The sequence below is a fragment of the Terrapene carolina genome, unplaced genomic scaffold (assembly GCF_002925995.2).
Source record: "Terrapene carolina triunguis isolate 2854851 unplaced genomic scaffold, T_m_triunguis-2.0 Scaffold210, whole genome shotgun sequence".
Lineage (NCBI taxonomy): Eukaryota > Metazoa > Chordata > Testudines > Emydidae > Terrapene > Terrapene triunguis.
Window position 1 is genome coordinate 12003918 of NW_020664561.1, and position 14342 is coordinate 12018259.

General features: G+C 52.8%; 1 protein-coding gene across 1 annotated transcript; it reads right to left on the bottom strand.

Moving 5' to 3' along the window:
- Positions 1–1513: 1513 nt before the first annotated feature.
- Positions 1514–13059, bottom strand: LOC113407263 (podocin-like). Its single transcript, XM_026655575.1, is given in 9 exon segments — positions 1514–1789; positions 2867–2945; positions 3584–3639; positions 4467–4670; positions 6072–6154; positions 7458–7530; positions 8899–9002; positions 12757–13038; positions 13041–13059. Coding segments are annotated over 9 exon segments (1176 nt in total).
- Between the last annotated feature and the right edge of the window lie 1283 nt (positions 13060–14342).

Consider the following 14342-nt stretch of genomic DNA (forward strand, 5'->3'; position numbering starts at 1 on the left):
TGCCCACTTACTGCTCCAACCCTAGTTTGCCCTTTGCAGTCAATGCTTCGGCTGCACAGGTGGAGAATGCAGGAGCTATCGGTATTAGCCTTCATGAACACCCTATGTGCCTCAGTTTACCTGCTTGGCATTAGCCTGCCCATCTGTCTGGGGTATGGCCAAAGGAGGCTATTAGGGGTAAACAAGCAGGAAATGAAGCAATAGTTGGGATAAGCCACCTGGGGTAAACAGCTTCAAGGGGGTTAAGATGACACTGGTTGAGGCTATTACGTAGGAAGATGCTGTTCTCCAGGTGTCAGGCAGAGAGGGTGCCGGGGCTGAAAGCCTAGAGCTGTAAAAGACCAGGAACAGCTATAAAGCTCCTCCCCTGGTTTGGGGAGGTGGGTCATCATTAGCTGTGTGGAGGACACTACCAGAGACACACTGATTGAGGGAGCACCTGCAGCAGGCAGGCTATTCCAGCTGGAGATGAAGGTAAGTAAGTGGGTGAGAGGACCTTGTGAAAGGCTGCAAGGGAAGATGAAGGTGTAAGTGAGAGGGAAGGTGTGGCTTGGACTGACCTTTGGGTGAATTATTAATATGTAAGTCTGAAGCCCTTGTTTTCAGTCACTTTATTCAGCTGATGCCCCAGGCTCCTGGAGGCAAAGGGTTTACAGGGCCCCAGCCCAGCTGGGCCAGCTACATTAATATGATTGGGAGGCAGGGGGCTGCAGCCCAGAAACCCAGTTGAGGGATCAGACCAAGACCATGGGGGTTCCACCCAGGGAGGGGTGAAGGTAGCAAAACCTGTCTCCAGAGGGGTTCACTCTTGAGGGACTGAAAGAGGTCTCATGTACCTGGGCCAGCGCTTCTTACCAGCTTCCCTTCTTTGAGGAGATGCCCACTTCGCAATGAGTGACACAGCAGGAAGATCTCAAGCTCTGCCCAAGCGTATGGAGCTCTGGATAATCCACAGCCTCTGACTGGTATGTTACAGCGGGGCGCCCCTTTGGGCCTCCTTGCTTCTCCTGGGCACCGGGCTTTTGCAATGCAAATGATTCCAGACAGATCATGTTGGGAAGGGAGAGGTTGATATTTTGGGCCTTTAATAAAAACACCCCTAGTCTATCCAGCCAGCCTAATTGGAACGATAGAGGCCATCTCTAGGGCTCCAGCTCTGGGGCTGGGGGAAGTAGTTATACCATCCCTCTGCTCCTCAGCACAGCAGGGTAAAAGGAGCAATGAAATGGTGAGACACAGAGGGAGCTCCCACCCCCGCCCCAGCTCCATTCCTGCACCCCACACATGGGATGAGCTGGAATTTTTCTTCAAAGCAAACTCAAATGTCTGTGTCCAGCCCACTTTATATCACAGACCCCTGCTCGTTTCCCATCCCAACCCCTCCACAGTTCATGCTGGGGGGCTGGCATGGTGCAGGCCAGTCCATGGAGCTTGTTTGAAGATAAGTGACCTGGTAGAAGGTGTTCATCAGCGTGGCAGTCCCATCTGAGCACCAGCTTCCCCTGGCATGGCTCTATAGCATGGGGGAGTCCTTCTTGTCCTTTGGAGCCTCAGGGTGATTGGGAGCACTGGTGGGAAGACTGCTGCCCGTGGAGTTGTGGCTAGTCGCAGATACAAGATTCATTAGGTCAAAGGGCAAAGGGAGGACGATGGTGGAAGGTTTCTCGGCAGACAAGCATTGCAGCATGTGCAGGTAACGGAGCTGGACAGCAGCTGGGGAGCTGGCTAAGATCTCGGCTGCCATCTTCAGGGATTCGGAGGCAGCCTTCTCCCCCTCGGCAGCGATCACCTGCAGCACAAGGGAATGAACAGCTGTTTCTGCACCATTCCACTGGGTTGGCCCCACCGGGGCTGGCAGGAGCTGTGAGGGCCTGGCTGATGGGAGCTGACATTGTTTCTTATAGTGAGTCTGAGTGAAGATGCTAGGCTGGAGTCGCTGCAAGCTCCCCCCATGGCCAGTGTTCCTGCCTTAGTCTCTGCAGTGCCTCCTGCTGAGCAAAGGAGGGAGCGGAATAGCCCATGCAGCCAGAGTTCCTCTATCACGTCTCTGCTGTGCCCTCTGCTGGGAGAGGTTGGGACTGCAGCAGGGCACTGCAGCACCTATCTCCTCTTGTGTTAAAGCAGGGTTCCCCAGCCTGTGGGTCAAGTACCCCTAGGGCTGGTCAGAGGGGCCTTCCTGAGGATCTCGACTGGGCAGAGCCCTCCTGTGGAGGAGGGCTATAGAAGAAGCAAAGGAGGGAGCAGCCAGTCCAGGGTTTGGGAGACAGGCACTGTGCACCAGCATTTAACCTGCCCTCTCCTGTTAGGATGCCCCTTCAGCTCAGTGCAGGGACAGAGGCAGCCCTCGACTCAGCCAGCAGAGAGCACCAGTGGGAAGAGTTTGATAAAGGGACTGCTCCATGCCACAGAAATGGCTGGGCTTCAGAGAGGGACATTGGGGGGAGGGATAGCTCAGTGGTTTGAGCATTGGCCTACTAAACCCAAGGTTGTGAGCTCAGTCCTTGAGGGGGCCATTTGGGGATTTAGTTGGTCCTGCTTTGAGCAGGGGTTGGACTAAATGATCTCCTGAGGTCCCTTCTAACCCTGATATTCTATGATAGGCATTGCAACACAGAGTGTGGAGGGGCAGTGCTGCTGGGGGAGAGAGCCCCTTAGGGTAGGGAGGGGCGCCCCTCCCATTGCAGGGTGCAGCAGGGCAGTGCTGTGAGCAGGAAGGCATATAGGATGAGGAGCCAGTAGAGGTAGGGACAGCTGGGCCCTCAGGGGAATCTCCTCTCCTGGTGGTGTATAGGGTCTCTGTCCAAATGGCTGGAAAAGGCTGGGAATTGATCCACATGGGAATATGGGGCATTTGCTGGTGTCCTACCCGCACTTTGGCCTGTCTCTGGGCCTCTGCTTCCACTGCCAGGGACTGCTGCAGTTCAGTGGGCAGCCGCACGTGGTTGCTGCAGGAGGAAGAGACCGGAGTTACACGGACCCTGGAATTCCACACCCACGGGTAGTGCCAGGCTGCTAGCCTGTCTGACACTGTGCCCCAGGGTCTCCTTCCTGGGCTGAGGCAGGTTACAAAAGCCCCTGGAGTTTGGATTTTCAGCCTTCCAATCCCATCTCCCATCCAGCTGGTCCCAACCCACCTAGCACTGGAATCAATGGGGGCCTTCTCAGGGACACTCTGATTCTTGGACTAGGGTCTGTTATTGGCCAAGCTGTGCTTTTCTCCTTTGGAACCGGGCCGGGAAATCTGAATTGCAATAACAGGGCCAGATCCCCAGCTGGTGTAAATGGGTGTAGCTTTGATGACATCCATGGCACTAGGCTGAGTTACCCCGAGCTGCCCCAGCTGGAAAACACAAGAGCTTTTCGTGCCATTTAAACATCTGCAGCCCAGTGAGTGGAGGTGCTGAGTATGTGGGCAAAGGAGAAGGGCTGGGTGGGGGCTCAGGGCGCTGAAGAGGTGACACCTGGATAGAGCTTCAGGGGCAAAGGTGGAAAAGGAGCAGACATTAGCAAGCAGTGTTTGCAAAGGGGCACGAGGAGGTTTCTTTACCCTGCTGGGTCTCCACTTCATACGTTTCCTACCTACATTTCTGTTCTCTCCACCTTGATTCCCCAGCGACATGTGACTGCATCCAAGGTGACCTGTAGAGATGGGAATATACTGACCGTAGGCAGTGTGTGTGGCATTGTGCCAAGGCACTTACAAACAAGTCAAACATATGGTTCACTGCATGAGAGCTCATGTTGGAGAGATGTGTCTGCTATGGATACTTGTGCATGCTACAGAAAAACACTTCTGGTTAAAAGGCTCAAGCGTCCCTAAAGGTTGGACACCAAGAGAAATCCCTGTAGAGAGCAGGGCAAGGAGGTAGGCTGCCATATGCGTCTTCATTGCTCTTGGCTTCTGGGTCTCACACTGTGCTCCGGAAGATTTGCTCCCAGAGAAGTCAGCTGACTCAGAAGCACCATTGCTGCCTCAAAAAATCCAGTTCTGATATAACTCCACTGAAATCAGGAGGGTGGGGCCCACTTACACCAGGCCTGAATTTGGCCCTGGATGTGTCATTTGAATCTAGATGGCTGATCATTTCCCAGCTTGGATTGCTTCCCCCAAACCCCTCTCAGCAGCTGGATTTCTGTCAGCTTTGCTGCAGCTGGTGGAGAAACCCACCGATTCCCTGCTTTGTCCGTGGCTGCGGCCCATCAGGACTGCGTTTTGCCAAAGCACTTTGCCCTCGGACAGCCTCTTGAATCCAAGGGACTCAAAGTATAATCATCACACTGTTGCCTTCCATTGGGTGAAGCAAGTCACCTGACGCTATGACTGATCCCTGCAACTGATCACTGTGGGCTTCTTATAGGCCTTTCCCTGAGGCCCTTTATACACTTTCAATGTGGGTTGAAAGATCGATCTACAGCACTGCCCCAGAGCTCTGGCCCCACAGCTGCCCACCTCCACGTGGAGATACCTTCATTTCCTGGCCAATGCTCTTCCTCTCCAGGAGGATTTCACTGAAGGATCGATGGGCCAGCAAGCGCTTCATGGTTGTCTGCACCAGCAGCTGGACAGCGCTGGAGAGGTTGGCCACGCTGGTTAGGAGGAGAGAGGCATTTTCCATCCGGTAGTAGCAGACAGCATCTATTTCCATAGTAACCATGTCTTTGGTCACCACCTAGACAGAGAATTTGGGGGTGATGGAGCTGGTTCTGATAACTCTAGGGTGGGATGGAGGAGCTGGGAACACTGCAGGAGAGGAAGAATGGCCTTGTGGGTAAGGCATTGGGCTGGGACTCAGGAGATCTCAGGGATTCAGGTCCTAGCTCTGCCCCAGACCAACTGTGTGACCCTGGGCAAGTCATTTTGCCTCTCTTTTTTCTCCCACTGTTGGCCTGTCTTGTCTATTTCACATGTAAGTGGTTTGGGCAGGGACTGTCTCTTACTATGTGTGTGCAGCGCCGAGCACAATGTGATTATCACTGACTGTTATGGCAGCATCCACTGCATGCTAGAAGTCATGCAGGACGGTCCCTGCTCCAAGCTGCTCCCACGCTAAGAATCTCGGGTGGGGGCTCTAGATGCTGCTATTAACTAGTAATGCAGCTGGGTATAAGGCATGCAGGGAGAGGGAGCCAAGAAAAGAAATGAAAAGAAAGGATTTGGGCATAGGGAGGGCCGCTCTGCACTGGCCTGTGCCTGCCTAGACCCTGGAAATGACAGACTCTGATCCCAGCAGGCTGTCCTTCCAAGGCTGGTACAGATGTGGGGGTCCTTCAGATGAGCGCTTCAGAACCATGCTCCAGCCTCCTCTGCGCGGGACCCCCTGGCACTTTTTGTAAGAATCTGGCCCAGTGTCTTTGGCCAAAAACTCTTCCTCCTCCTCCTTGTCATGTAGTATCGTGCTGTACTGGTCAGCGGTGCATTGGGTTGTGTTTAGTGTGCTGTGTTGTGCAGCAGTGTGCTGTGTTGTGCTGGGCATTAGTGTGGTGTTGCCCACTTTATGCGTTCAAAAATCGTGAACTTGGATTAAAAATGGTGAGATTTTAAAGTACAAGCACCCCACCTGTATGATTTGTGCCTTCTAGTTTCTGCCCCTTTAGGGTGCATTTTGGTCACATTTGTGAGCCTTTCTGCACAGCTATTGAAGCCTAGATACTTAGCATTGATTAAGGGGGGGGGGAAAGTGAGATTCTTCCCCATTCACCTGACTCCAGGACCTGGGGCTTATAAAAAACACCAAATATCATAAGATTGGCAATAAGATCATGAGCACTGAGCAGTGTGCTATGTGCCAGTCGGCTAGTGTCCTTTGCCCAGAGCTGGCTGCATCACAGCTGTGCTGGCTGTGTACAGCTTAGATAGCACTCTGGATTCGGAGGGATCCCAAAGTGCTTTACAAGCGTGAGATACTTTTATTGCTTCAGGGCAGAATGATCAACTTCAGGCTTAAGCCTGCCTCTTGGGTGGGTGTAATATTTTATGCCACCTTCCCACTAGGGAGCAAATAGCCTTTCCTATGGCTGGTTAGATCTAACGCTAGAGATGCAAAGGAATAAATGGGAGGGAGTTGGCTTACCTCATGGAAGGGGATCTCTAGGGTTTTGAGGCGACGGTCTACCTTGTGGCATGTATCCAGACAGGGAAGGAAGAAGAAAAGGCCTAGGGGAGGAAGAGACAGAGCAGTGGCATGTGACTGGATGCCATGGAAGAAAGTCCCACTCCCTGACCCAATAGGAGCAAACTACGTAGTACAAGACAAAGACCAAGAGAAGGGCCCAGAGCTGCAGCATCTCCAGCACTAAACACCTGCCCAGATGTCCTGCTGCAGAAATGGGCAGGGAAGGGGGGGGAAGGAAAATAAACTCTTCCCAAAAGATGTGGCAGAGACATCAGACGCTGAGGGGTTCCCCTGGCCACCCAGTGCTAAGGTTTTAGTCACTCGCTGTCCCCCTTCACACGTCCCCACTCAACATGCTGGGTTCTCACTTCACAGGTGAGCCCATGTCTTAGTACCAAGATGGGTCTGAGCTGTAACATTTGGAGCAGGATCCAGATCAGAACAAGCTGTGGGCTGTTTGGATGGGGGTTCTGGCTCAGGCCCATGGCTGCTTAAAGTCCTCACAGCAGGGGCTTTGAGGAGGGGCATGCCAGGCCTTTGGGGTCTTAATGCAAGGGCCCCCCAGGCAGCTAACGTGTGGATGGAGCAAGCTGAACATGGCACATACATGCGAAGGGCCCCGTGAGAGGAGACTGGTAGGGAGACGACCACAACCTGCAGTTGGGGATGGGAAAGGGGCTGCACTTCTGCTTCCTCATGGTTGGGAGGGGGAAGGGAACCAGGGGGTATGAAGCCTGACCCCACCACTTCAGCAGTGGTTGGAGGCCTACAAGTGTCGGGAGCCCCGCAGGAGCTGCCATTGCCAGGAGAGGAGCCAAAACAAGGCTCCCGAGAAATGCCTTCTCCTTTCTTGGCGCGGCTACACGGAGCGGGAGAGGGCTGAGGGAGCCGCAGGCACTGGGCACAGGATTTCCAGATGCTCCTCACCCCACTCATCTCCTGTGGCTGCAGCAGCCCAAGGAGCAGCCAGCCCTGTGAGGAGCCAGTCGCCTGCCCAGCAGAGGGCAGTGCCCGCATTGCCAGCCATTAGCAGACCTGGTCAGAGAGGGAGAGTGCCAGAGCCTGCAGGGGTGGGGTGTTAGGAGGACAAGGCCATTGGACGGGGGCAGAGGAGAAGGGTGGATCCACCCCATCGCAGACTCAGGATAAGCAGAGGCTGGCCTGGGTCAGGATGTACATTTGTGGTGGGTGGGGTGAAAGGGGCACAGGGAGGGGGACACTGGGTGTGGGATCCCCTGGGAACAGTGGGGATGGGGTGGCCGGCCCGGCACTTCTGGGAGCCCCCTGGGAGCCTTGCGCGAGTGTGGCGAGAGAAAGGGGTGAAGGAGTGAACAAATTGCTTACCGGGCCCTCGGGGCCTTCCAGGAAGGAGGCGCCCAAGTCGGAACACGATGGCTCTCTCGTACTCCCGCACGATCTGCAGTGGAAAACAGAGAGGCTGGAATTGGAGGGCGTGGGGCTCTGGGGGAAGGGCTGCAGCATTGGAAGAGAAGCTGGCGAAATCATTGTTTTGGGAAACTGCGCAGAGCCAGCCAGCCAGAGCTGTCGGCTGGTGTAGCTCCATTCACGTTAGAGCTGCTATCTCCATTTACACTAGCTGAGAATCTGGCTCAGAGACTATATGGCAATTGCAACTGTGGCCTGCTCCCGGCCCCTGGAACTGAGAGCAGGGAAAATGATCCCCCTCGGGGCCTAGGCAGCTTAGAGGAGGAAGCCACTTGAATCAAATGCAGAGGGGGCAAGAGCCAGATCTGGGGTGGGGCGAGTACATTGGGATGAAGAATTCTGGGAGGGATGCAGGGGTGGGGAATGACTGGAACTGTGCATTGGGGTCGGGGGAGATTGTGATTGGCTGTGCAAGGAAACCATGACAGGGAGCTGGGGATGGGACTGAGAGCCACTGAGGGGGAGACTGAGATCAGATGGGGAGCTGGGGGAGACTGGGAGTGGGAAGCAGTGTAGTGGGGGAGGGGAGACAGATCTCAGAGGAGCCAGTGTGCAAGGAGACAACTGGGACTGGCTGAGCAGAGAGCCTGGGGCAAGGAGTCAGATTTGGGGAGGGACACTGAGATTAGGCTGGGGTGGGAAACTGGGACTGGGAGCCAGTGGGGATGGGGACTGTGGACATAGGAGGCTGAGCGGGAGACAGAGACAGATGGGTTGAGGAGCTGGGAGCAGGGAACTGGGATGGCTGGGCAAAGGAGATGGGGACTGGGATGAAAAGTCTGAGGAGTGGAGATGGGGACTGGCTAGGTGAGGTGGATAGGACTGGGACAAGGAGCCCAGGGTAAGGACGGGACAGGACCAGGTTGGAGGGGAATGGGCAGAAGAGTCTGCACACTAGACCACACTCCCCTCCACAGTCTGGAATGGAACCCCAGGTCCTTGAGACCATAGGTGCTGATGGTGTGGCAGCACCTGCTGGCTTGAACCCCTGGCTTGAAGTAGTACTAACAACCAAATACAGGGTAATACCATTCCTTTGCTGTCAGCAAATATCTGGGAAACCACCTGGCTGTGTCTCATCCCCCTCTAGTGCTGGGCCATATAGAGGATAACAACCTACTACTGCCATCAGTTACTCCCTTAGCTCAAGTGGCAGAGGGCTGAGTGGTGTATGTAAAGGTTCTGACCCCACTGAGGACTTACATGGGTGTCAGTATGATGCCACATGATGGAATTTCTGTGTTTTCAGTTTGCTTTTTTAAAACTCTAGGAAATTACAAAGCTATGTTAAAATACCACAATAAGGTTGCAAAGTCAAGCGCACCATGCATAGCCTCACCTTCATGCAGAACCAGACAGAAATGGGGAAGGTCAGTATGATGAAGAGAAGGGACAAGATGGTAAGAAGCCATTCACAGATACCACGACCAGGAGATGTCATCCCTAAAGAAAAATAAAGAAAGAACGCATTAGCGGGTGCCTATTTCCATATTACTGACCAATTGACACCTTCTTGCATGGTCAGAAATCCAGCTTCTACCAGGTGATCAAAACCTGCTCAGAGATAGGCAGGTGTAATCACCTGGGCTGGAATTTGACCAAGACACCGGTCTCAGCATTCAGGGCCTGGCTTAAAAGGGTAAAAACATGGTTGTGTGTGAGCATTTTGGGGCAGAGGGCTGCATCACCATATATATTCTAACAGCACCATGGAAAACAAGTGCTGACCAGGCACTACTGCTGGTACTGTACCTTAAATATTCATTAGAAATACTCTGAAAGTCCCAGCAAGGAAGGGGCATTCAGTGTGTCCCATTTCCCAGGTGCAGCCTGTGCCAGCATCTCTCTTGTCTGGGTACTGTAGCTCCTCTGGTGGGCTGGGTATAAAGCTTTTATCGCTGTGTGTTTGGGACGATTCCATTGCCCATGAGCATCAGAGCCCCAGGGCAGACTCCCAGCTGGACACATGAACCAGACAAAGCCAGCGCTCATTCCAGGAGGGCACCAGAATCAGGTGAAAACTATACTCCTCTCAGCTGTTTTAAGCAGAGCCCACATTATTCATCTGGGACTGGTACAGGGGGATCTCAGGCTGCGCCTGTGTGTCCCTTTGAAATGGATTCCAGCTGCAATCTCACCCCTATTGAATGTAGCACTGTGCATGGGTGTGTCTGCTACGCCTGGAAATCCACACCAATAGGAGGGACTAGAGGCTGCAGCCCAAACCCCAGGCTTGTGGTTTTGGCAGGCCAGGGCATGCCACTTTTCCATTGGTGCCCTTAGGAACAAAGGCCCAGATCCTCCAAGGTTTTAATGGGAGTTAGGTGCCAAAATACCTCTGAGGATCTGGGCCAAAGTCTTTGTGCCATGGCATGAGGCCACAGTGTGAAATGCAAGCTGCAAAGAACACATGCTCTGTGGGGGGGGGGGGGGGGGAGAGGGAGGGGAGTGTTGCTGGAACATGGGAAGAAGGGTGAGACCAGTGGCTTCCCCATGGTTGGTCTAAGAGTCCTGAGCTCAAGGAGCCCATTGAAGACCTTTGGCAGGGCTGGCAGCTGGCTCTGGGTCTGCACGTTTACTGACCTGATGGTAGTGTCTGATTCACTCCGGACAAGGCTGTTCCCTGGGCAGTGAATTACTAGAGGCCACCCAGTGCAAGGGGAAGTTGCAACAGCTCTTTCTTTTGTGCCAGCTTTATGGGCCTGGGGATCCACAGCACAAGCAGGAGCAATGGGTGCTGCCCCACTGCACTGTGCTTCAACCCTGACCCACTGGAACCACTCAGAGGCTATCACCTATCCCCATTCATTAGCAGTATTGCTTGAGGCCTGGCCCCACGGTGCTAGGGATACGCACAGTAAGAGACAGTCCCTGCCCCAAACAATAAACAAAGGAAGTGCTGTTATCCCCATTTTACAGAGGGGGAACTGAGGCACAGAGAGACTAAAGTGACTTTCCCCATGGGGCATTTGTGGCAGAACTGGGAACTGAACCCAGCTCTCCCAATGCCCAGGCCAATCCCTTAGCTCAGAGACAATCCTGCTGCTTGGAAGTTATTAAGTCTTTGGCCTTTATGTGGATGGTGCCACTAGAGCTAAAGCCCCTGGTGAATTCTGTGATGTGGGCATCTCTCCTGTGGGACATAATGTTGCCCAAGGATCATCAAACAGATATTAGAGGGAAACAACTCTTATTCCCCAGCAACCCCAGGTGGATGGGCAGTGACTTCCAGATGAAAGGCTACCTGGGCTCGTACTAATTCTCTGATCCTTGCCATCCTTCAGTGTTAATGCTGCGACTTAGAGCAACAAGTGAGCCTTTCCCAGAAATTCTGGCTCTTAACTTTGTCTGAGCTGTAGGACTGGATTAATTTCTATTTATGGAGGAAGATACAAAAGTGAGACCTGGCTTTTGCCTATATTGGCTGGTGTGTGTGTGAGAGACAGACAGCGTAAAAGCTTACAATAAAAGAATGGTTGTCTGAGCTCAGCTGTTTATTTACTAATGGACAGTACAGGAAGGAGAAAGATCAGAAAGCAGAGATCATTTTAAACAGACATCTTATGTGTCCTGTGTGAGGATAACTCTGCTTTCTCTGTAACCTACCAGCTCCTGCAATGCTTGTGCATTTATAGCCCCTTCCATTCAGGAATGAGGTAAGCCTCACACACTCCCTGTGACATAGATTATTTCCCCTACTTAACAGACAGGAAAGCTCACTCTCCCAGGCTTGCTCATACACACCCACTCTGTGGCCCAGCTGGGACCAGAACCTCACTCTTCTGCTATCAGGCAGGTGCTCTGTCCACTAGGCTACATTGGCTCCCCTGGTTTTGTCTTTAAAATATTCCCCCTTTGAACCTTCCTCTCTGACCTGCTGTCAGTAGGCAGGTATGAAGGAGATCAAGAGTCCCCTTCTCCTACTGAGATGATGCTAACTCCACCCTCTCCCCAAAGTGGGCATGCTCCAGCTTCCACTGGCTGCCCTTAAAAGCTGGTCTTTCAGAGCTACTGCCCCCTTTAGAGGACTCTTGGCTCTAGTGGGCAGATGGCTTCCTGCTGGGTGCAGGCATGGCCCTGAAAGTGGAATGCTTACTCTTTCCAAAGGTGAGTTAACATCCCTGCTTCCATTGACCACTACAGTCTCTTCTGCCTTTAGGGGCTCTCTGCAGAAAGGCCAGGTCTAGAGAGGAGCTTGAACCTAAGCCCCAGATGCCATTACACCAAGCTTTAAGGGTTCAGAATCTGTATCTGAGTTTTGCAGCTGGATCTTCTCCCTACAACAAGCTGAACTAAACCTGTGGCTGGAAACACTCCCAAACTGTGTGTGTCCTCAGAATCTCCAGCAATGCTCTGATTGTGTGGTTTGGTTTCTTGGTTGTAGCAATGAGAAGCTCTCTGTAATCCAGACAGAACTCTTTGGAGGAAGGAGGCAGCTGTAAAGAATTAATCATCAGAGAGAGAGAAACAAAGCTGGGGCAGCAGAGCAGCTGGACTGGGGAGGGTTTTTGCTGCTTCTTGAAATTCCCTCCCATCCCTGTGATGCCAGGACTGAACCGATCAATTCTATGGATAAAGCATGTGCCTATTGGAAGTACAGTGCCAATGTACAAAGGCTGAGAGGCAAAGAGCTCTGTTGATCATCTCACACTTCCCCTCCTTCCCCCCTGTGCCAAATCCCTGCCCCTGGAACTGGCCACCTCGATCTGTTTTCTGTGGCAATAGGTTGGTTCAGGTGTGTTCTGGGCAGAGCAAGGCTTAAGAGCCACCTAGGATAACTCTAGCTAGAAACTTCTTCCATCTAAGGGTGGTAAATAATCCCCTGTGCTTCTCAGGTCTAAGGGGTAATAGAGCCAGCGAGGCCATGGCCTAATGAAACTCATGAGCAGCGCTCTGAGGCCTAGAGGGATGCAGAGTGGATGCTGCTTGCTGCTAAATTCGTTGCTTTATTAGAAACGGAACAGGTCCTGATGTCTCTGAGCAGCCTGGCTAGCCCCAGGCCTGGTGCTGAGCCCTTCTGAAAATCTAGCCTTTGTGTGATCACTTGCTCCTGTGTCATGCACTTATTGCACCTGCTTTGCTCTCCCTTTGCACTGGTTTAAACGACGATACAGGGATCAGACCAGAATCTGACCCCAGCGCCCCACGAGACAGTAGCCTCTGTGCCTAGTGCTCTCCTGCCCTTTCCAAATCCTACCTTCCTCTTGCTGCTCGCTTTCCAGCAGTGCCATCACCTCTGTTTCCTCGTCGAAAGACACTACATCATCCACGTCCACCACCGTGGAGCTCGGCACTCTGCTGTCTGTCTCTGTGGGGCTCTTCCCCTCTTTCGCTTTCCCCCTCTTGAGCCCCTCTCTGTCCTTGCTGGCTCCTCTTCTGCTCTCCACCTTCTCTCTCCTGCCCTGTGAGTCTGCGGGCTCTCTGTTCCTCCTGTGGGACTCCCTGGAGGAGCTGTGAGACCGCTTTTCCATCCTCATCAGGGCTGTGAGCGGAGGAGCATGCAGCTCTTGGGAAGCAGCTTGCTGCGGCGGCAGGATGACCGGTCTTGGGAATTTATTGGGGAGTGGAGGAGGTGGCAGGCGGGGGAGGCGGAGGAGATTTTGAGCACGCTCTGGGCTTGTTAGACTTGTTGGACAGTGAGCCAAGCAAGCTGTTTCCCAGACACTGTCCTATCCCCCACCTATGCGGCACTGGCAGAGGAGTTTCAGGAAGGCTCAGCCCTCACCGCTCAGATGCCAAGATGGTGGAATCCATGATGAGGGTCTGTGTGCTCTTGCATGACTTTGGCATAAAATGCGTTGACACTCACACAAAGGGGCCTTTTTTGTGCATCTCTAAAGTAACTCCTTTTCTCTACCCCCCTCCCCCCCCCAGTGCAGCCATCTGGCTCATGAGGCTTCTGACTCTCCTGACCTCACTAGCACCATGACTTGGGTGGAGAATCCCAAACCTTTGCTGTTGAAAGCAACTGCCCAAGTCAAATCCTGAATATTGCCCATGTTTAGAAACTATCTCCATTAGGGCTTGGGATGGGGGATTGCTCCCCACTGGCTCTGCTCCCTAGAAACTGGTGGTTGGGTTCCCAATGCAGCAGGGGCACATTGACATACAGTTGTTCTCATCTGAATGTAACAACTATGTTGCTTTTCAAATTCAAGTGAGGCAGTTCGACGCCAATCCAGCAACGTGCTCCCTTGAGCCGAGCTCGGTTGAATTTAGTGCGGCTCCATTAGGGCTCAGGGCATGGGGCTCGTTGCAGGATTAACAATAATAATACCCTTTTCTAGAGATTTTCATCAGTAGATCTCCAAATGCTTTACGTAGGAGGTCAGAGTCATCGTCCCCATTTTACAGCTGGGGACACTGAGGTATGGGGCCTTTAAGACTCTTGTTTAAATGACAGAACTGTAACTTTGTGCCTGAAATAGTTCCTCAGGGTCTCAAGATGTGAAGTGTCATGGGGGGTACGATAATCTGCGTACGTAACTCACATACTCAGCAGCGGTGTGAAGGACGCCCTTTCACTTGCATGCTAGATCAGAGGTCCCATTGGGTTGTCAGTACATGCCTGTTAGCAGGGAGAGGGTTAATTCTTACAGGGTAAACTGCATAAAGCTTTTCACTCAGGCCTCTGGGAGAGGAAAATTCTGTTTTGTGGCGGTTTAAATTTGGGGCTCACGGAAATTGGTTTCAATTGATTGGGGTTTTCCCTCTTCATGAATTAACAAAGTTTTTTTTTTTTTAAATTAGGCATCCACTTAGCAGAGCATTGACAAGCCCAGG